The 21,975-nt window shown below is 34.2% G+C and overlaps 1 protein-coding gene across 1 annotated transcript in view; it reads left to right on the top strand.

Annotated features, from left to right (window-relative positions):
* Nucleotides 1-21,975, top strand: part of LOC124368686 (acetyl-CoA carboxylase) — a 142,096-nt gene that overhangs the window by 117,973 nt on the left and 2,148 nt on the right. Inside the window, exons 28-43 of the mRNA XM_046825972.1 lie at nt 113-349; nt 1,288-1,491; nt 1,646-1,847; nt 2,657-2,769; nt 4,279-4,483; nt 5,356-5,420; nt 5,771-5,891; nt 6,270-6,478; nt 9,261-9,404; nt 9,806-9,926; nt 11,135-11,328; nt 12,771-12,906; nt 17,102-17,279; nt 18,984-19,248; nt 20,931-21,101; nt 21,817-21,954. Of these exons, the coding sequence (XP_046681928.1) occupies nt 113-349; nt 1,288-1,491; nt 1,646-1,847; nt 2,657-2,769; nt 4,279-4,483; nt 5,356-5,420; nt 5,771-5,891; nt 6,270-6,478; nt 9,261-9,404; nt 9,806-9,926; nt 11,135-11,328; nt 12,771-12,906; nt 17,102-17,279; nt 18,984-19,248; nt 20,931-21,101; nt 21,817-21,954 (2,703 nt within the window). The remainder of the gene's footprint in view (nt 1-112; nt 350-1,287; nt 1,492-1,645; nt 1,848-2,656; nt 2,770-4,278; nt 4,484-5,355; nt 5,421-5,770; nt 5,892-6,269; nt 6,479-9,260; nt 9,405-9,805; nt 9,927-11,134; nt 11,329-12,770; nt 12,907-17,101; nt 17,280-18,983; nt 19,249-20,930; nt 21,102-21,816; nt 21,955-21,975) is intronic.

Raw genomic sequence — 21,975 nt, 5'->3', positions numbered from 1 at the left:
TGTCTGTTATACCGTTATTTTTTTTATAATTCAAAAGAGATAATAGGCGATATATAGCTTTTCCATCTTTGTGATCTTTACTGCTGACACTTTATGCCATTTTTACTGTAAGGTGGCAAAGGGACAAGCCGTAACGGACTACAGATTCTTCATCAGGTCTATTATTAGACACTCAGACCTGATCACAAAGGAGGCCTCCTTCGAGTATCTGCAGAATGAGGGAGAGAGAGTGTTGTTGGAGGCGATGGATGAACTGGAGGTTGCATTCAGTCATCCTCAGGCCCGGCGCACTGACTGCAACCACATCTTCCTCAACTTTGTGCCCACCGTAATCATGGACCCTGCCAAGGTATACATCCTACTTTATACCATAGCTGTGTTTGAATAAGTACAGGCCGTTTTGAAAGATTATTTCTCATAAAGAATGTAAAAGGGTATTTATTACCTGAGATATTTAGATAATGATTAATTTTATTAACTCATATTAAGGTAATCACAATAGTATTTTCTCATGATATTTAGTTTAGGTCCTGTAATATTATGTATTTCTCTGCAGAGGTGTAAATTATTCAGTATTGAAGTGTTGGTATTATTTGCTTTTCAAACATCAAATTATAGAAAGCTAGGAAAAATGTTAACAGGCTCTTTTAAATTACTTTTTGCTGTACAAGGTTTAAACAGTTGTCAAAATTGGGTAACTAAATATGATAACGATAGAAGCAGTAAATAAATATATAGGTTTTTTTTAATTGCATTTTATCAACTTTAGTTCATATTGATATTTTTTAATGTTAATTGTTTATATTTCTTTAGAATACTTCATAGTCCCAAAACCATTATAATATATCTCATTCAATTAATATATGTAGAAGTCATGGGAGGTATGATATTAACTTTTACAATTCTATGACAGCTATCCTTTTAAGTACACATCTCACATAATGGTCTATAAAAAAGACCTTAGTGTTAAAGACATACTGACAGGGTTTGCCTTATGAGTTTAAGACAAACCTGGAAATATAATAACATCAGTATATGAAATTAAGGATATAACTGTATGCTAAGTAAATTACATGAAACAACTCGTTTCCCACTTTATACAGGTCTTGCAGTCTATACTCACAAAATATACCCTCTGTTCAATGCAGCACCAAAAATATACAAAGATCGGGTAACACAATAATAATAGATTTTCAAATTTCAGCATTCATCATCATTTATTCCTTGAGAAGTGCTTAGGTACCAAATGTAGGTGTTGTAATAAATAACCTACCCCTTTATGTGCAGATAGAGGAGAGTGTAACGAGTATGGTGATGCGTTATGGCCCTCGGCTATGGAAACTCCGAGTGCTGCAGGCAGAACTACGGATGACCATCCGACCATCACCCAACGCTAAAACATCCAATGTTCGTCTCTGCCTGGCCAATGACAGTGGATACTACCTTGACATTAACCTGTACAAAGAAGTCACTGATTCCAAGACTGGGGTGGTAAGTCTTAACTATGTTACAAATGCAATATACTTGCCACCAAAAGTCATATTTGTACAGTTACTTCAAGTGGATTTCAATAATTTAATTTGTTAATCTGGCGAAGACCTGTTTGGCGTGCTCCGTCAGAATTATAATGTGTATCTCTTAACAGATCCGACTGGAGAGCTACGGAGCCAAGCAGGGCCCTATGCATGGCATGCCCGTGTCTACTCCTTACCTCACTAAGGACTACCTTCAGCAGAAGAGATTCCAGGCCCAGAGCCAAGGCACTACCTATGTGTACGATCTGCCTGACATGTTCCGCCAGATGACCGAGAAACTCTGGAAAGAGTTCATTGAAGAGAGGCCGAATGGTAATATACCATTTAAGCTTACGCTTAAATTCATACACTTTTAATGAAAAACCTATGAGAACTAGATTTAAGTAGGAATTATCACTGTCCACTTATTTTATTTTAACAAATCCTGTGGTTTTCTTTCCAAGAAAGTAGTTTAAAGTAATAATTAAAATGAAATAGTACTAGTTTTGGTAGAAGAAAAATAGTACAATATGATGGCAAATGTCTGAAATTGTATTATCCTTTATTATCATTTGTTGTCAATAACAATCTTCAAACAAAGAATATCTCTGTTTTAATCCTTTAACCGCCACGCCCGAGATATATCGTGCAGCTATAGCTTAGCAAACATCCGCCCAAGTATATTTGTTTTCATATTATCAGCTGTTTTATTTTTGTTGTATCAGCTGTTATATTGTGTTAATTGGTGTTCTACTATGTTAGAAATGTCTAGAAGATTGTTGTCCAGTTGGAGTTGGGAATGGTTACGTTGATATTTTGTGAGTTGTTTTCTGATGTGTGTTCATAGATAGTTGTGTGATAGAGGTAATATGTTGTAATCATTTGACAAATTGACATTATTTGAGAAGTTTGTAAACATTGTTAATTATTTACTCTATTCATTAAACTTTAAATAACATATTTAACATGTTATGCCAAAATCTTCTAAAAATGGGAAAAAATATTCTGTGCTGTGCGGGTCTTAGTAAGCCCAGCACTCGGGTGTCACTGAAAATCCAGAAATGTGGCGGTTAAAGGGTTAAAAGTTAAGTGATGAAGATGTAGAAATGTAAACACAGGTTCCTCATTGTGTTGTGTTACAGAGGCAATAGTGAAGCCAATCTCTGTGATGGATTGTGTGGAACTGGTGTTGGAGACTGGAGAGGATGATCAAGTTAGTCTGGTAGAACAGAAGAGACTACCGGGAGAAAACAACGTGAGTACTACTGTAAAGTTACTATTAGACATAATATCTTGTACGTGTCTGTATGAATATTGCCTTGTATTTGTGTTATGCAACAATCTTTCCATTTATCTAGTTAGCTTGAGTTCCAATCCACCAAAGTTAACTTGTCCTTTCTTTGAGTATGGAGCTTACATTGGTTATTTGCTATATACGACTAAAATAAATATACCAATACTTGTACACTTTTTATTTACAAAGTTCTTTCAACAGCAAGGTTGTCTTTGTTACACAAGTCATAGATGTAAATACAGAAACCTTTATTAGTATAATGTTTGAAAATTGTGATTTATGTATTATTTTGTACTTTTCAAAAGACATTTTGAAGTGTTGTGCTTTTAATCATCAAGAAAGTAAAACATATCAAAAATTTTGTATTGGTCCTTTCTCTGTTATGTTTGTATTCTCTGTGTTATGTTTTATGCATTATAATTCTCTTAATTTTGCAAACCAATCAGAGAAAGTAACGGATATAGATCAGTGCTGAGTGAATAAATTTTTCAGAAAATTGAAAAACATTCAAAAGACACTCAAAACATTAATAGTGCATATAAAACTAAACACAAACTTATAAAGTAAAGTTAAAATGTAAATGATGTTTAAGAAAATGATAATAATTTTGGAATTTATCAAGTAAAATGAATTAACTACTATAAGAAATGCATTACAAAATCATACAAGATAATATAATCTATGATTGCTAGCCATAGTATCAATATAGAGTTGGAGAGTTGACAGCCAATGTACATTGTTTAAACTAATGACATAGTTTTGTGTGAAATTGATACAGAAATTTCCCATAACAAATGTTGATTATCTATCACGCCAGTTTTAGGGAGTATCAAAAAGTGAGGAAGGGAAATGTCAAAATATTAAATCAGAAATGGTAACTTTTATCACCTTTTTAACTGATGCTGATTGAACTACATTTGAAAAATGTATAATTTGGTTGTTTTAACCTTTTCAATACCCTAAATTTAAAACTAATCATTCATTAGAAGGAATACATAAAACTCATATGAATACAATGTAAACACAATACAATACTAACAAAGAATGAATGTAAACAAACATCAGGTTGTTGTTCAACTTCACGGCCACAGGCAACCAAAAAGTCCTTATTTTGATTCAGCAAACCTCCTAAATTCATTCTAAGGAATTTTGAAGCTATTGTTACAATGTACAGTCAGTAAAGTTAAGAAATCCGAGCGCCCATGCCATAGATACATTGGCAATTTAGAAAAAAATGCTGACATCTGTTCAGTACAAGTTTTAAACATATATATCAACAACATTATCACAAATATTTTCAGTGTAAGTTTTATGCAAACTATTCTTATTGGTACACTGACATTCTTGGACTAATTTTTCAAATAGATTGACTATTTAATTCAGTATTAAAGACAAAATGCTGTAACTTAAAATGAGTTTCAGCAATCAAGATTTTTGAATGTGAATTAATGAAATTTTATTGCGTTATAGGTGGGCATGGTGGCTTGGAAGCTTACGCTGAACACACCTGAATATCCGGAGGGAAGAGACCTCATTCTGATAGCTAATGACATCACTTACCTCATCGGTTCATTTGGACCAAAAGAAGACATCGTTTTTAACCTGGCTTCTGAGCTGGCCCGGAAACTCAAGATTCCGAGAATATATTTTGCTGCTAACAGCGGAGCAAGAATTGGTAAGTTTACCATCTCCGAACTTTAATGGAATATAAATTTTAGGGGGGGGCTGGATATGTTAAAAATTGCATGATCGCAATATTCGTAATTGAATCAAGAAATCTTGATTTCTCAGCTCTTTTTACTCGATTCTGATTTGGTAAATTTGGTTGAATTATTATTTGATATCAGTTCAATTCAAATGATAGCATATTGTTGTTAAATGATAAACTGAATTTAATTTGATTAAAAAATTCAAATCAAATTGTGGCTAATGAAAAGTGGTATATGCACTAAATGGTAAAACATATTTAAAATTAAAATGTGAATTGAGATTAAAAGTGAGTAATTTACTGGATGATTTGCAGTAATTGTTGTACTGGATAGTAATACAGTAAACATCAGTTAAGTAATGTAAGTAGCGAAGGGAAATGCAAAATCTGATGTTTATTACAGTGTGTGAGAGAGTGGGAACTCATGAGATTGACTTGTTAAATGGAAACACCTACTAGATGCATGTCACTTGTACGTACTATATCTGACCGAGAGGTAACAATATTTGTGCGGTCGAGTGTACATTAGTAATAATGTGACAACTCGTGATGTGTCACAAAGTCTGAAGTAACCAGTTTATAGCTACTGTAAATTGAGATGGATTTGTTTGTATTGGTTCAGAGCAAATAACTGCAACAGAAGCAAATACCCAATTTATTTTGTAATTTGTCTGCTTATAAATTGTAGTAGAGTTTTCAAACTTGATGGATGGTCACGTGATCTTGTACACCAGGTATGTCTCTCAGGTTTAAAATGTGTCAAGAATGTGTTTCCAATATTTTGATAACTGATCATGTTATAATTTTTCTAAAATGTAAAGTGTCATTGTGTTCTACAGGTCTGGCAGAAGAAGTGAAAGCCCTGTTCAAGATTGCCTGGGAGGACTCAGATGAGCCGGACAAGGTAGGCATCTTGGCATATACCAAGCATAGATTATTCAGTGAATTAAAAAATTATTCCTAAGAATAAATTTTCTATCACATTTGCATCTGTTTAGCTACAAGACTTTAAACATAGTGTACTTTAGAAATAATCGGTAGGATACGATGGTCGGTTACTTAAGTTCCAGTTCTAAATGTGTTATGCATGTTTCAAATTTTTATAAATGGCATGTGATTATTACAAACTCTAAAAACATTTCTAAATAAACAGAAAATTTACATTAGAAATTTAAAGATTTTCAACATAAGCATGATGCTGTAATTCTACAGTGTGAGCTGGAAGGGATTGAAATAATGCTGTTTTTGTTCTAGGGTTTCAAGTATCTCTATTTGACAACGGAAGACTACACCAAAATCTCAGCTCTTAACTCGGTAAAAGCCATTCTCATAGAAGACGAAGGTGAAGCTAGGTACAAGATCACTGATATCATTGGTTAGTAGTTTTTCTTGCCAAGTAAGTAGTTTAGGATTTAAGTTATTGCCATGCACTTAAGCCTCATGGGCTTATATAATAACTAAGCATGATATTAATTAAACACGTTGAACTCATCATCTATGCATTTTCATGTTTGATTATAAGTTTTCAAAAGAGTTGAGCGTATGATTTAAAAATTTCTTTAGTTTTGTAAATTTTTGAAAATCTGGAATTAGTCTAAAATGTGTTTTAAAAATTAATTTAATTATAAAGATACCTTATATAATTAACTGCAGTTAAATTTAAAGTAAAATAATGTTGAAATAATTACTAAAAGTTTCTAACTGACTTCTGCTATTGTAATCTTGGTATCCTGTACTTTAATTTTGTCTACAGGCAAGGAAGACGGTCTGGGAGTGGAGAATCTCCGGTATGCCGGTCTGATTGCGGGAGAGACTTCACAAGCATACAAGGAGATTGTGACTATCTCCATAGTATCCTGCCGTGCCATCGGCATCGGGTCGTACCTGGTTCGTCTGGGCCAGAGAGTGATACAGATTGACAACTCCCACATCATTCTCACCGGCTACAGTGCGCTCAACAAGGTCAGTTATTATTCCACACTTACCAAGCTGGAAAGAGATTTTCTTCAAACAAGAATTAAAATTTAAAAACTAATGTTTCCAGTGTGAATTTTTCCATTTACTCAGTTTAAAGTGTAGTCAGTAGTCAATAATCAATAGTCAATAGTCAAGTGTGCTTTATTCATGAACATTAAGAACAGAATTTGCGTCAAAATTGAATTAAAAACAATAAATATTTACAACATAAGAATTGTATTGTCTTCTACGAAATGTGCATATCTTCTAGTAGTCTCCATTCAAAAAATTCATTTAAAGAGTAGAAGGGATGATCTAGAAGCCAGTTCTTAAGAAGATTACGAAACTGTTGTTTCTTGGACATTTTCAGGTTGGGGGGAAGAGTGTTCCACATCTTGGCTGCTGCGTAGCTGGGTATCTTCTCTGTCATAGTACGATGATGTATAGGGAGGCAATAGTTAGCCGAGTGTCTTGTATTGTAGTTATGGAACTGAGCTGCGTTCTTCATGGAATCAGGTGATTTCAGGTGTAGCTATGTGATGACTTCCAAGATATACAGATTTACCACGGTTAGAATTTTCAGATCTCTGAAACTTCTTCTGCAGGTTTGTCTGGGCTGGAGATCTCCAAGTATTCTTATTGCACGTTTTTGTACCAGGAGTACTCGCTCTAGATTATCTCCTGTAGTTGCTCCCCAAACAGCAATACCATAGCGCAAATGGGACTCCAACAGGCTGTGGTAGGCGATCTTAGCTGTTTCAGTATCACATATACTCTTCACCCTTCTAATTACAAAGAGACTTGAGATTATCTTGTTACAAAGGGCATTAATGTGAGGAGTCCAGCTGAGGCCTTCGTCAATAATTTACCCCAAGTAGTTTGTGGTGTTAGCTATCTCAAGGTCAGGTAGTCTCCCAATTTCCTCTCGGTGCTTCCCAAGGACTAGTTGTTTGGTTTTGGTCTCATTTACAATAAGTTTATTTTTATAACAGTACTGTACTGCCATATTAAGTGCAGTGTTGGAGGCCACTTCGAGTTGTTCTGGGTTCCTATTACCTAATAGTAAAACAGTATCATCAGCATACATTAGTGACTTACTGTATTCTTGTAGATATCTTATATGGTGTTTATTTGTAGTCCGATCCCATACATATTTGATTCAAAATATAAAGTAAAATGTACATCTTGTTTAGTTCAATTGAAATGAAAGAAAAGAACTTTAAACAATTTTATACTAAATTATTTGTATCAGATAAGAATTGATACTAATTATCATCCAATATTTAATGATTTAAGGCAGTGTTTCTTTTTGGACTCTAGACTCCCATAGGTTTTTACTATTTTCCGCAGCACTCCACCCCCTCAGCCTCACCTCCACAGAGTTGATGAAGAAAAACAATAAAGTATTGTGACTTTATAATTCACATAATAATTTGCCCCATCATAAAAATCCCAAGTTGATAATTAAAAAAAATATATATAAAACAGTACTATTCACTATTACTGATTTTTAAAGAAGAGCACTATTATTATTTTATTGTTAACTCATTGGCCTAGACTCACGTATATACCACGTGCAGTGATGCAAGGATCGAACCTGGACTCACGTGCGCAGCATGATCTGGTGACGTTGCGATGTACTATTTAAAGTATTTATAGTTTTTTTTTTTTCCCGTTAGATGGTATGCCAATACGCTTTCTGCAGACCTTTTGAGTTGTTGGTGAGTTCAGGTGTGCCAACTATGGCAGAAAAATATTAATTTTTTCTATAATTGTGATCTATTACCAGTGCTTATTTTGTGTTGATACTAGGATTATGTTACGTCTAAAATTACGGCACTTCTGACAATATTATTGAAAGTTTATTACAGTAGTTTTATAAAATCCATTTAAATATTTATTTGTGATATTCAGTAAAATTTTGTTTTGTTGCAAGGCTAAAGGTTAGCCTGCAAAATAGAAACAATGTCGTTTGTCGTTTGTTTGTGAAGTTTTATTTTTGTATGTATTATTTTTATTTTATTTATTTAATTTTTACCGTGTATTTTTAGTGTAGTTCTGTGTTTTTATATGCAAATTGTTTGTGAATGCTACAAAATCTGCGACCCGTGCAAACTGATGGAAAAACTGCACTTGATGAGTACTCAAATATAATTTTTTTAAATAATAAATGTTCAAAAAAAAATTGAATATAATTTATTTTTTATGGCAAAAAGTTACTGAACAATAATATATATTGTTTTTAGATAATAAATAATTTTAATAGTGAAAAGAAATTAAAACTAAAGTTTTTTTTACATAAAAAACACAACATTTTTGTTATATTTAACATTATTAGTAAATTTAAAACTAAATAATAATTAATTTTATAGTTGTAAAATGTAGCCTAGTTTCTTAGAAACATGATGGTAAAATAACCATGGTAATAACTTAATTAGTTAGGTTTCTATAAAAATTATACGAAACCTTTACACTTTCAGCAAAATTAATTGCTAGTTCAGGTCCATGCAGCACCAGAAAAACTACTAGGCCAATGGGTTAAGTCTGGAGTAGTAACAAGTAAATATATACAGTAAAGTAAACAAGTTTTACGTTTTAAATATTGCTTTAATTAATTCAATAACTGCTTCGTATATATTACAGTTTAGCGAGTCAGATCAATATTTTACTCTCTTTTCAATGCTGAGTCGTGTAATATTTGGTGTAGTAAAGAATCAAATCAAGTTAAAAACTGAAGATCTTGTACCTAAGTGAAATTTCCATTAAGTGATGTCTGGATGTGTTACAGTTGCTGGGCCGTGCAGTGTACGCCTCCAACAACCAGCTGGGAGGCACCCAGATCATGTACAACAATGGAGTCACCCACAAGACTGAATCCCGAGATCTTGACGGTGTTTACACTGCCATGAAGTGGCTCTCTTACATTCCCAAGGTAATACTCTGCTGTCTTTGACCTCTTGTACCACTATGTAATTGTTATTCTGAGATATTGTACAGAAGTTATAGTATAGTTGTTTGTATTGCATTGTGGATCGATTTGTTTGGCCGCCCGTGTCTCAACGGGAACAATTACGCTGTGTGTCGGCAGCAGAACAGTAATGCTGCATCACATTGATCCGCCTGGTGTTTATACTCATCTTATACTTTGAACTGGATTGTGATAAATTAGATATATTTTTGTCTGTGTACTTAAGAAGATTTTCAATATATTGTTTCAAGAACTATTGTGATATTTCATAGCACTCTCTAATAACTAACAATCGTAAATTTTTCATGTTTAACACATAATATTATTACATTGGTCGCTCTCAGTAAAGATTGAATCTTTTCCAGGACAAAATGTCCCCGATACCTGTAACAAAGCCTGTTGACCCGGTGGACAGAGAGGTTGGGTTCATCCCCACCAAGACTCCTTATGACCCAAGATGCATGTTAGCTGGTAGACAAAACCCAAGTAAGTTCCTGTTTTCACTCTAGAATCGAACAATTGTTTCAGTAGGAATGCTGGTTGTTGTAGTTTGATTTCATCTTAACATTGTAATTTAAATGCAGATTTCTTTTGAACTGGCAAATGGCCTAAAATGTAAAGGATCGGATAAATTTACAATTTTATTATAAATTGTTTGAATGTATTTGTTAAATTTTGTTAGAGCTGAATGAAAACTGAAATTTTAGTTTGAATTAAAATAGAAATAAAATTAATCCAAGATTAAAATCAAACTCAATTTAATGTCGTTTTCAAAATTATTTACATTTTATTAAATAACTCTAAATCAAATTATTCTGCGAATATTTCATTTCTAATAAATAAACTATCTTATTTTAAAATATTATTTAGCTAGCAATAAAATATTATTTAGCTAGCAATAAAATATTATTTTGCTAGCAATAAAATATTATTTTGCTAGCAATAAAATATTATTTTGCTAGCAATAAAATATTATTTTGCTAGCATATCTTGTATGCATTTACATGCATTGCCGAGAGCGTTGCGGATGTTCATGAACAGCAGGTGATCATCAGAATGCAAATTACAGATTAATAAAACATGTGTTTTTCTTTGTGTGTTAAAACACATAAATAGATAATCAAAATAATAAATCATTATACTTTATTAAATAATATTTTGCTTTCATTTCATATTTTCTATATTTTATGTGTATGCAATGGTGTGTCTATGTGTGGACGTCAGCTGCTTGACAGGAAGCAAACAGACAATCTCTAATTATTTTATTTAGCTCACAATATGTTTATCACATTAGGTATACCATTGCAACACCTCCTTAAAATAAATTTTATTTATTGTACATTTTCTACAATTATTTAATATTTAATGGTGAGAAAATTTTGGAACAGTTGTTAGTAGGACAGTATGCTAGTTAGCTGCTGGATGTTTATCTAAGACTCTGCTTATAACATTGAAATAAGTTTAAAACTGTGATACAAATAGAAACTCATGCCAAGTTAGTAATTCGTTCCAGAAACTTATTTTAATGTCTTATGCCAATTCATTGTTAAAAACACAGTTATCTGTTGGTTTGCATATTAATGGTTTGTAATTTATATTCAATATCGAGTTTTTTATAGGGAAATCTATACTGAATATAAATATTTTATCCAGTTCAGAGCATGTTTATCATTGTTAGAGATGTAACTGTGCAGGCAACACCTCGCAGTGGGAGAGTGGGTTCTTTGATCACAACAGCTGGCAAGAGATCATGCAGCCGTGGGCCCAGACCGTAGTGTGTGGCAGGGCTCGGCTAGGTGGTATTCCTGTGGGTGTCATAGCTGTGGAGACGAGGACTGTGGAGCTCAAGCTGCCTGCTGATCCTGCCAACCTCGATTCCGAAGCTAAGGTTCGTGTTTGTTGTCTTTGTTTCTTTGTTCCAATTTTAAGTTGGTAGAAAAACATGCTCAAAGGGGTCAGCCAGGTAATTTTCTGGTTGGCCATTATTCATGCAAAAAAGTCCAGTCATCCCGTAATCATAGAGTAATTTGTATTACTCATTATGAATTCATAAAAGATGTATCCGTTCCCAAAGTAACTTTTTAATAACATTTAGTTTATTATAATAATAGATGTTTATAAAGGTATTTGCCGATGCAGAAATAACTTATTATTAAAAAGTATAACATTTGTATCAAAACAACAATGCTGCCGTAGTTCTGAAGTAGCCCACTTTGTTTTTTTTTGTGTGTGTGGTGTTTTGTGCATTTTGGAAATAGTATAGCTGTATAAAAATCAAAGATTGATAGCTGATGAACTGAATCTAGAAAACTCAAAGTGCGCACTATTTTAATTGAATTTTTGAGTAAAAAAAATTGTGCAAAAACCGTGCCCAAGTTGCTGACATTCAATCAAAAGTTGAAAAGAGTTGAATGTGTTACCGACTAAAAATATTCACTTGAAAACGAGGCTGGATTTCTCAATAGGGTTATTCACTGATGACGAATCATGATTTTACGAGTATGACATTGGACTAAAATCACAAAGCAAGGAGTGGAAAGCTAAAGATGAACCTTCAAAAAAAAAAAAAAAAAAAAAAATTAAAATCAAAATCATGCTCCTGGTTTTTTTTATGTTGAAGGCATTGTTCATCATGAATTTCTTTTTGAAGGACAAACATTAAATGCTGAGTTCTACCTCACAGTTCTCAAGCATTTGAGAGATCGTGTGCGACTTAATTCGACTTAAGGCGATGGAAAGATCCTTCACCATGGCAATGCACCGTTCAGCATTGATTGTTCTCCAGTTTCTGGCAAAAAATCCAATCACCATCCTGTATCATCCTCCTTATTTGCCAGATATTGCCACCTGCGACATTTTCCTATTCCCAAAATGCAAAAGTGTGATGGGGAGACATAACTGGAAAGGCTTGGACACAATAAAACAAGAAACAATGAGAACATTAAAAAACCTAACTGTCGAAGACAAAATAACGTCTTTATAGCCTTAGTTCGCGTATTTGCTTGGCATCTCATATTTATCCCTTAATTACAAATTTAGACTCTACAGTTTTATTAAACATTCATTAAACAGTTTTCGGAACAATTTCATGTAAACAGATAGATAAAAATGAGACTTTAATGCAGAAATAGAAGAACATCAGAGAGGAGGAAATGCTGAAAAATATAAAGAACTGTGATAAAATTTAAAAAAAAATATATTTTTGCATTCCCATTAAATATGACAATATATAAAACAATAAAAATATTGAACATGGTCATCCACTCTTGATTGGATCACTTTATATGATTGGACAGAGGACTTGAGTTTTACAGTTTATTTTTGTTGCAGACGGTGTCCCAAGCTGGACAAGTATGGTTCCCAGATTCTGCTTACAAAACGTCTCAGGCCATCAAGGACTTTGACAACGAAGGTCTTCCTCTCATCATATTCCCCAATTGGAGGGGTTTCAGTGGAGGAATGAAAGGTAATGTAGTCAGCAAGCCGACTAGTATTCAATCACCATTTGTGACATAATAACTGACACAATTCTTTACGCTTTATAAGTATCGTTAATCTCTCTTTTCATTTTGCTTGTATGGACTTTTCAGAAATGTTCCTGAAATGTGTTCTGATATTCCGTATGGTTTTTATAGCAGCAGATACGTATGTGCAGGTAGCATAGGTTTTTGTGTGTGAAGTGTTATCAAACTTATTAAAATTGGTTAGAAATCAATTTTCCCCCTGTGCTATTAGTTTTTGTGGTGATGTGGACTGGGTAAATACCATATGGTCCATAAATACCCTAAGGTAAATATAAATTTGCTATTTACCATATCATATGGTCCTCTCTAAGTACCCAAAACAAGAGTATTTTTAGTTGTTGAGCTTAGTATAACTCTGTTTGATGTTTTGATGAATTTTTGAACAAACAAGAATTGAAAAACAGTCATTGAGTGAGTACCTTAAATTTAAATTAGCAAAAATTTTTATCCTAGTAAAAGGTACATCCAGGTGTTTTTGGGTATTTACAATTGTTTGCACTTCTATTGTCCTTCTTAGTTCTTTAAATGCTATTTAATGTTTAATGTTTTTTCTTAAACTGATGTGTTTTAATACATACTGAAATATATTTAAAGGATTGGTAACATTTCATTAACCTGGTACTTTATCCAGGTTTTCAATGCTCAATTAATATTTTTCAAGGTTAAATAAGGGTATGTATAAAAATAAATCCAATAAATATTAAAAATACATATATTGAACTTGAGTAAACTTTAAAAATAATGTTAAGTTTTTTAAAATTCTTGAATTCTGCGGTGATCCGAGACTTAAAGGCCTAGCATTCTAGGGATGTTTATGGGTTGTCGGGGTGGCTTCTTAAACAGTGTCTCCACACTATCTTGAAACCATTGGCCAGAATGATTAATTTTTCTTTCCAAACTGGGCAACTTCCAAACGACCTAAAAAATGCAAAAATCATTCCACTCTTCAAAAAAGGTGATTCAAAATCTCCAAGCAATTACAGGCCCATTGCCATTCTTCCAACAATCAGCAAAGTATTTGAGAAGTTATTTCTCATTAGAATGCTTTTCTTTCTGGACGTGCATGATATTCTCTGTAAGGAACAGTTTGGTTTCCGGAAGGGAATATCGACAATTGATGCAGTCACTAAACTGATCGACATTGTTGTGAAGGGCTTGGACAGGCAAATACCTACGCTTAGCATATTTCTTGACCTGTCTAAGGCGTTTGACTGTGTGGACCACCAGACTCTCATTTCAAAACTACATGACTGTGGGATACGAGGTACACCACTCTCATGGGTTGAGTCGTACCTGAGTTCCCGCCTGCAACAAGCCCATATAAATGGTGTTTCATCAAACAACACCCTCGTAAAATATGGGGTCCCACAGGGATCAATTCTCTGCCCAGCTCTTTTTTTAATTTATGTTAATGACCTCAGGTCATCTATATCATCTGGCCAAATGATTCAGTACGCAGATGACACAACTCTCTGTTTTCAGAGTAAATGCAGGGCCTCATTGGAAGTGGAATGTTTTGTAAGTGCAAATTCTTGTCTGCAGTTCTTATCTAAGGTCAATCTGCAGACAAATTATTCAAAATCCAATTTCATCTATTTCTTAGGGCGGAGAGTGTCCCATGACTGTGGTCCATCAGTTGTGCTAAATGACACAGTCATTGAAGAACTAAACATCATTAAATTCTTAGGAATCCACATTGACAAAAGTCTAACGTGGGACAATCATGTAGACACAGTCTGCGCCAAAATGTCCTCGGGCATCGTTGCTCTGAGAAAGTTAGCAGAATTTTGTGCAATTCCTATTCTAAAAATGGCCTATTATGGCCTTGTGTACCCACACATGTCTTATGGCATAACGTTGTGGGGAAGATGCGCAAACACCCACTTCCAAAGGTGCTTTGTCCTGCAGAAGAAAGCAATCCGAATCATCTCGAAAATAGGAATGAGAGAATCCTGCAGGGAGCACTTCAAAAGTCTCGATTTGTTAACGCTCCCATCCCTCTACATGTACGAGACTGTCCTGTACTGTCGTTACAAATGTGAAGTGACGCAGGGCAGAGACGTCCATGACTACAACACTAGAGGGAGGGATGCATTAAGACCAGCGCAGCACAGGCTCCGGGCTTTCGAAGCCCTGCCATCTGAGGTCGGGCCAAACTTATCAACAAGTTGCCTCTTGAGCTACAGGCTGAAAATGGGCAACCACTGTTTAAGAGGAAGCTAAGGAACCTATTGGTGCAAGGGGCCTTTTACTCCGTTAGCGAGTTCGTGGACCGGGGAGGTTAGCTGGTACAACCGTTGAGTGGGGGGTGCCAGGCTTTAGGCATACACGATAAGCCATAATGTTCTCTCTATTTATGTTTTGTTTTATTTGAGAATTAAAATTTTAAGTGGTTTCTTTTATTTGTTTAGTTTTACATATAACTTTGTAAAACATTACAATATTATTTTATTTAAATACCTACACGACTTGACGCATACCATGCAATGTTGTAAAAATTGTTATTACGGCAATAAAGAAATTTATTTATTTATTTATCTTCATCCCAACTGCTAACTTTGTATTTATTAATTTTCTTTTTATTTTAAAATAATTTCTCATCTGTATTTTATTTCAACCACTATTTTGAAAACAGAATGCGTTACAAATTGTAACTTAAACCTATTGTAGACCTATGCCTATGGTCATAAATGGATTTCTCCAACTTTCTCAATGTTTTCAAATCGTTCACTTGTAAAGAAAGCATTTTTTCGGAATTTGTCAGGTCAGATGGATTAGATCTATTAGATTATATTTCCTAATCTTTTAACCTTAGTGGTACGTCCCAATTCTAATGTCTGTTACTTTTAATAACTCTCTAGTGTTTTAACAAGTTTGAAAAATGAGTTTTCGTACATTTCCCAAGATTTAATTTACTCCAAGACAGGGTTTTTAATTAAAATTGTAAAATACCTAGCCTAATACTTTTTTTTCCCCCTTGGGGCGGCCTACTGCCATGCACTTAAGCCTCAAGGGCTTTTTGTGCACCTCAGAAACACACCATGAGGCCCACCAGTCTACAACTTCAGCAGTTCCACTAACCGCTGAAAACAACCTATCAAGTCCTCCTGGGAAAATTCACCACCCCCGTGCAAACTACCAAAGATGGCATACCGCTTTCTTGCTATTGCGGGGCAATCAAAGAGCAGGTGCTCAGCAGTTTCCTCCTGCTCATTACACCTTCTATAGAGCGGATCCTCCTGAAGGATGCCGACTCTGTGAAGATGCTTCCTCAGGTGACCATGCCCCGTAATGAGACAAATAACCTGAGAAGACATTGATCCGTTTAATGAGAGAAGGTCCGAAGCCACCCTGGAGGAAGGTGACTGTAATACCATTCTACTCATTCTCAAACCCGGATGCAACCTACACCTTCTCTCATGCTCCACGCGAATCCATTTCGAGACAACCCTAGAGGATTCACACCTTGGAACACCGCAGAACGGTTGAGGGCCCGTCATAATTGTCGCTGAGCCCCGGTTGGCCAGGGCATCAGCTCTTTCGTTCCCAAGAATCCCCTCATGACCAGGAACCCAACGAATGGTTACATTGTTGATTCTGGCAAGGGAGGAAACGGCCTGATAGCAATCCCAAACCAGTTTGGATTTGATCACGCAAGAGTCCAGCGCCATCAGCGCTGCCTGACTGTCCGTGAAAATATTAATCGTCTTGCTCCTATATCGCAGACGAAGATTCTCACAAGCACATTCCATAATAGCTGCGACCTCCTATTGAAAGACTGTCGGATACGGACCCATAGGGACCACCAGCTCCCTACATGGTCTCACTCCCAGAATTCCAGTGCCTGTGCCGCTTTTTGTTTTAGAGCCGTCTGTGAACCATTCGAGCTCCCCTAGTGGACCTAATACTTTACACGCCTAGTTTTAAATAATTTTCCATCAACAAATCAAATTGCTATAGTATTTAACTGAAACAATAACAGGTTTGCATTGGTTTATTTCCTAAGTTCAGAAATTGTAATCTTGTGGGTTTCTGACTTACTATTTAAACAGTCTAGTCATTTCATTCAACTTATACGATTACAATTCTCCCAAATACGTAATAGAAAGTGTTTGCTCAATGGTACTATGTTTACAGACATGTATGAACAAATCCTGAAGTTTGGAGCCTACATCGTGGATGGCTTGAGAGAATACAAGCAGCCGATTATTACTTACATCCCGCCGAATGGAGAGCTGAGAGGTGGGGCGTGGGCTGTCGTAGACCCCACCATCAACCCTGTACACATGGAGATGTACGCAGACCCTGACAGCAGGTGAGTCACATTCTAAAGTTTCAAGCATTTTATATAATTTATAGAGTTTTATGTAACAGACTATGATATTAAAATCTTTAACCCATTGTGGATCGTCATGTAGTGGCCGGGCCTTAAGTCAAGTTGATGAGCTCAGCTTTTAATAGCTTACTATAATGCCACCTAATGGTTGTAAAAGCTCATGGTAGAACTATTTATTGCTATTCCTAAATTTCCATAAATTACTCATAGACCGCACTAGTATGTTAAAAGTAGAGCTGCATTTAGTAGAGCTTATAAAGTTATCTGTTTGGCAGCACTGTTTGTTATTTTCCTTAGATATACATGAATGTAGTAATGTTTTATATGGTTTTACATTATAAAGGCACAAGTAATATATTTAAAACTTAAATTAACTTAATTTTAAAGGTAGATTTGGATGAAAACTACAAATGTCAACTGTCATGCTGTAACAAAAATGTGCATATGCTGTAGGGGCATGCTTACTCGAACAATGCCATTGAAATGGGCTTCACTACTGAGCCTCATTTTCAAAGAAAAGAAATGTAGACTTCTAAAGCAAATATCTAATGTTCTAAAGGTTGTAACAAGTGTAAAACTAAAAACTATTCATTAAACTACAGATGCCTTCAAGCCAGTATGAAAATGCAACATAACTGAAAATTAAATGCAGGAAGTGCGATATAAGTGAACACAAGAAAACATGGCTGCCAACTGCAGGGAGATCTACTCTGAGACAGTCATGTACAGACTGAGTGTGCGACTTGTGATGTGCAACTGATAGATCAACGTTTTTCGGACATTAGCCGTAATTAATGTTACAAAAATAGAAAGATCACAACGTTTCGAGGGTCAGAGCCTATGGGATCATCTACAGGCATTGTTGGCTCATAGTGCTGTGTGATGCACGGCATCTATCAACATCTTGGCTTGCTAAGAGTTAAATGATAGATTATATTAGCATATCCCATAGTCAAATAGGCTGAATGCTGAGAAATCATGATGTAATACTGAACAATTCAGGGAACCTGGATCTTGTCAATGAGTTAAAATACTCTAGATTGGTGAACATGATAAAGATGGTTTTGGGTATCTTAGATAAAGGGGTCAGTACTCAACACGACTACCCTGTGTTGCAAGTACCTGAATTGTGAAGTACTAAAAATATTACTAACAACCACTGTATTGTACTTCATAAACCAAATTACCATTTAGATAGAGTACCTTGTTGATGTAGTGCAATAGAAATTCAACTGTCATTAAACCTGAAAAAAATTCGTTTAAGATGTGACTTAGCTAAGCTATATCATAAAGAACTAGTTGTTAAGTTGTTGCCTTTATTTTTTCACATCATTTCTACAAAGAGATTTTTCTATACTTAAATGATTTCTTTGTATAAATTAATTTTCTAGAAATGGCCGATTTAAAAAATGTTCACTAATTTTTATACATGACTGTTTTTACCAATGTATGTGTAGTAATGTTGTTAAGTAATGTGTAACAAAGTAATAGTTTACATGCTTGAACTTGTGTTACAATATTATAACTAAAGCCACCTGAAACTGTATTAAAAGCACAGAATGCATGTCGGTGTAAGTGGCACTCAAAAATATGGCTGGGAATTACGGAGTAGTGACATTTTGTAAGGCTGGCAAACATCACTAAACAATGGTGTACAATATCTGAATATTTCTTGCATTGCAGAGGAGGTGTGTTGGAGCCTGAGGGTATAGTAGAGATCAAGTTCAGAGAGAAGGACCTGCTAAAGACAATGCACCGGATAGACTCGGTGTTGCAACAGAACAAGACACATCTGAGCGGAGAGCTGAGTACGGACGACAGGACCAAGGCGGAGAAGGCGTTGGCTGAGCGAGAGAAGTTCCTAATGCCGATGTATCATCAAGTGGCTGTACACTTTGCAGATCTTCACGACACTCCGGAGCGTATGCATGAGAAGGGAGTTATCTCGGTGAGTTTGACTTGAGTTACATTATATCTTTTACTATAAATTTCTACTTATACGGTTCCGATCATGATTTTTTATGTAATTTACCAACACGCAATATATGTTTCCCTGTCGAGAGTTTACAGTATACTAAATTTTGAGTGTTGTTTTTGTAAACGGTATTCTTAGCTTTCGGAATCATTATCTTAAAAGCCAGTTAAACAAATAAGTATTTATACAATTATAATTGTTTGAGAATGTGATATTTTTGTACTCTGTAACTTTTATACATCATGTATTAAAAATAACTTCGTTTATTTTATTTTTTTTTAATTTATTGATTTCTGGAATTTACGAACACCGTATTAAAACTGCTCTAACCAACTGTACAGTCATGAGTGGTGAAGAACAAGTATTTAATTTTTGTTTTGTTGACAAAATCACTGACTCGACTGGTGGAAAAGAACAACAGTAATGATGATGATGGTTTATTTGGTCTGATTGCCATGTTGGTTTCTGTTGTTATTACGCCAATTTGGCAGATTGTTTTTCTCTTTCTAATATTTTCATATTTTAAAATTATTATTGTTTATAAATAAACGTTTGTGTGATGTTTTCATAGAAGGGAAGTGAAAAATGTAGAGGTTTTTGTATGTAATGTTTTAGTGAATTGCTTATATGTGTATGAAACTATTGGTAGGTTTATTGGCCATTGAAATTTTGTTTGTAAAAATAAAGATAACAATAAATTTTTTTTTAACTTTAATAAAAGTGCTTTCAAAATAAGCGATTTTTGATAAAAAAAAAAAAAAACATTCTCTATAGATTTTGACCCTAATTTGCAGTTTTTATATTTGTAAGAACAAAAATTAAAGTTTGTTGCCTTATAAGAGACCCTATTATAGACATTATATAAACCTATAATTATATATTTTTTTAAAATTTTACATTTATGTAGCTTTTATGAAGAAATAAACTTATTCAGTACAAACAAAAATGTTTTAATTGCACACAAAAATATATCAAATGAAATATTTGCGGTTTTTGTAGTTGTTATCTATAAATTATTTAAAAGTACCAACAAAATCATTTACTGACAATATTTTTGATAATTCACTACTTTAGAATGTGCTGTTGTGCACTGTTGAATGTGCACATTTTAGTATAACTTAGTAGGAAAACACATTCTTTATTATTATTATATTTATGAGTTTTGTTGTAAATTTAGCATATGTATTTTTTTATATTTAAATTATTAACTACATTTATTTCTGGAGCTAATGGTGTTTCTAAAATGTCTATAGATTGAAAAATAGATGAGTTTCCAAAACAATCCTTATAAAATTGCACAAGTGCTTGGCATTTTGGTGAAATTGAGTGCCAGTTCCAGAGTGAAGTAACAATATAGTAACAAACAGCACCGTTACTGGACATATTCTCAAGTGCTCTCCACAGCCAATAACAGATTCTATATTTTAATTACCTGCAGTATTCTCTTTGAACAGTAAAATTGTTTTTAAATAGGCCGTAAATTACAGTTCAACATTATTTTATTTAGTGTTAGAGATTTTAAATTGATAACTAACAACAGTTGATAATTAGCAGTAATATCAGTTGTATGCAAGTGACAGCGCCTGTCAGATATAAATTTTAATCTACAAGTATTTTCTTATTGATCTAGTTTTGAGAATGTGTTGTGTTGCTAGGACATAGTCCCTTGGCGCAAGTCGAGGTGTATACTCTACTGGAGATTGAAGAGATTACTCTATGAGAATCAAGTCAAGAAAGAAATTATCAAAATCCAACCAAACTACAATGAAAACCAACTCCAAGCCATGATTAGGAGATGGTTTATTGAAGACAAGGGAACCACTTACGTGAGTCATTGTGCTATATTTTACTATGTGATAATTAAAATTTTGTGTATGTTACCCTGTAATTATTGTGTTACATTTTCTTGACTATTATTTGAACCTACTTTTTTATTATAATGGTTCATTTAAACCGATATATTTATATTCTATAACAGAGTATATAAACATAACCTTACTTAATTTATATTCACTATATAAGTTGGCTAATGGTCAACTAAATGCTCTCTTTTTGTTAGCGGTGAAGTCTAAAAATAATATATCACAATAAATAATGGACAGTTCTGATTGTAAACAAAGTTTGTGTTGGTTTTACAAAATATTTGAACTATCCTAACAAAAATTGAGGCGTTTTTAAGTTTTATAATGTTGGATATTAAATAATCCCAATTTGTTACTGCATTTAGTATGAAAAAATTGATTTCCTTGATTTGTTTCTATACACAATCTTATCTACATATTATTTTAAACTATAAGCAACCTGGTAAGATTTCTCAATGATTTTACTTACAGACCTCACGGAAATTGGTATATCGTCTTTTTACTTATTTCATAGTTCCCTCTTCATAAGTTGAATCATTTACAAAACATTCATTTTGTTCTTACGTTGGATTTATCAAATTAACAAAATTTCCTAGAATACATTGTTAGTATCAGTGATTTGATAGGTATTACACAATATTAGTCAGACAGGAAGTGAGTAAATGGTGCTGATGTTTAGGCTTACCAATGGGAGAACAATGAGGCCGTGGTCTCGTGGCTTCAAGAACAACTCTCCGCCGGAGACTCCACAATCGGCAACAATATCAAGTCTGTCACCCGAGACGCAATCATTCAGCAGGTCAAGGCCGCACTGGAGGTCAGTATTCATTCATTCTTT

The sequence above is a fragment of the Homalodisca vitripennis genome, chromosome X (assembly GCF_021130785.1).
Source record: "Homalodisca vitripennis isolate AUS2020 chromosome X, UT_GWSS_2.1, whole genome shotgun sequence".
NCBI classification, from domain to species: domain Eukaryota; kingdom Metazoa; phylum Arthropoda; class Insecta; order Hemiptera; family Cicadellidae; genus Homalodisca; species Homalodisca vitripennis.
This window is presented reverse-complemented; position numbering and strand designations above follow the sequence as displayed.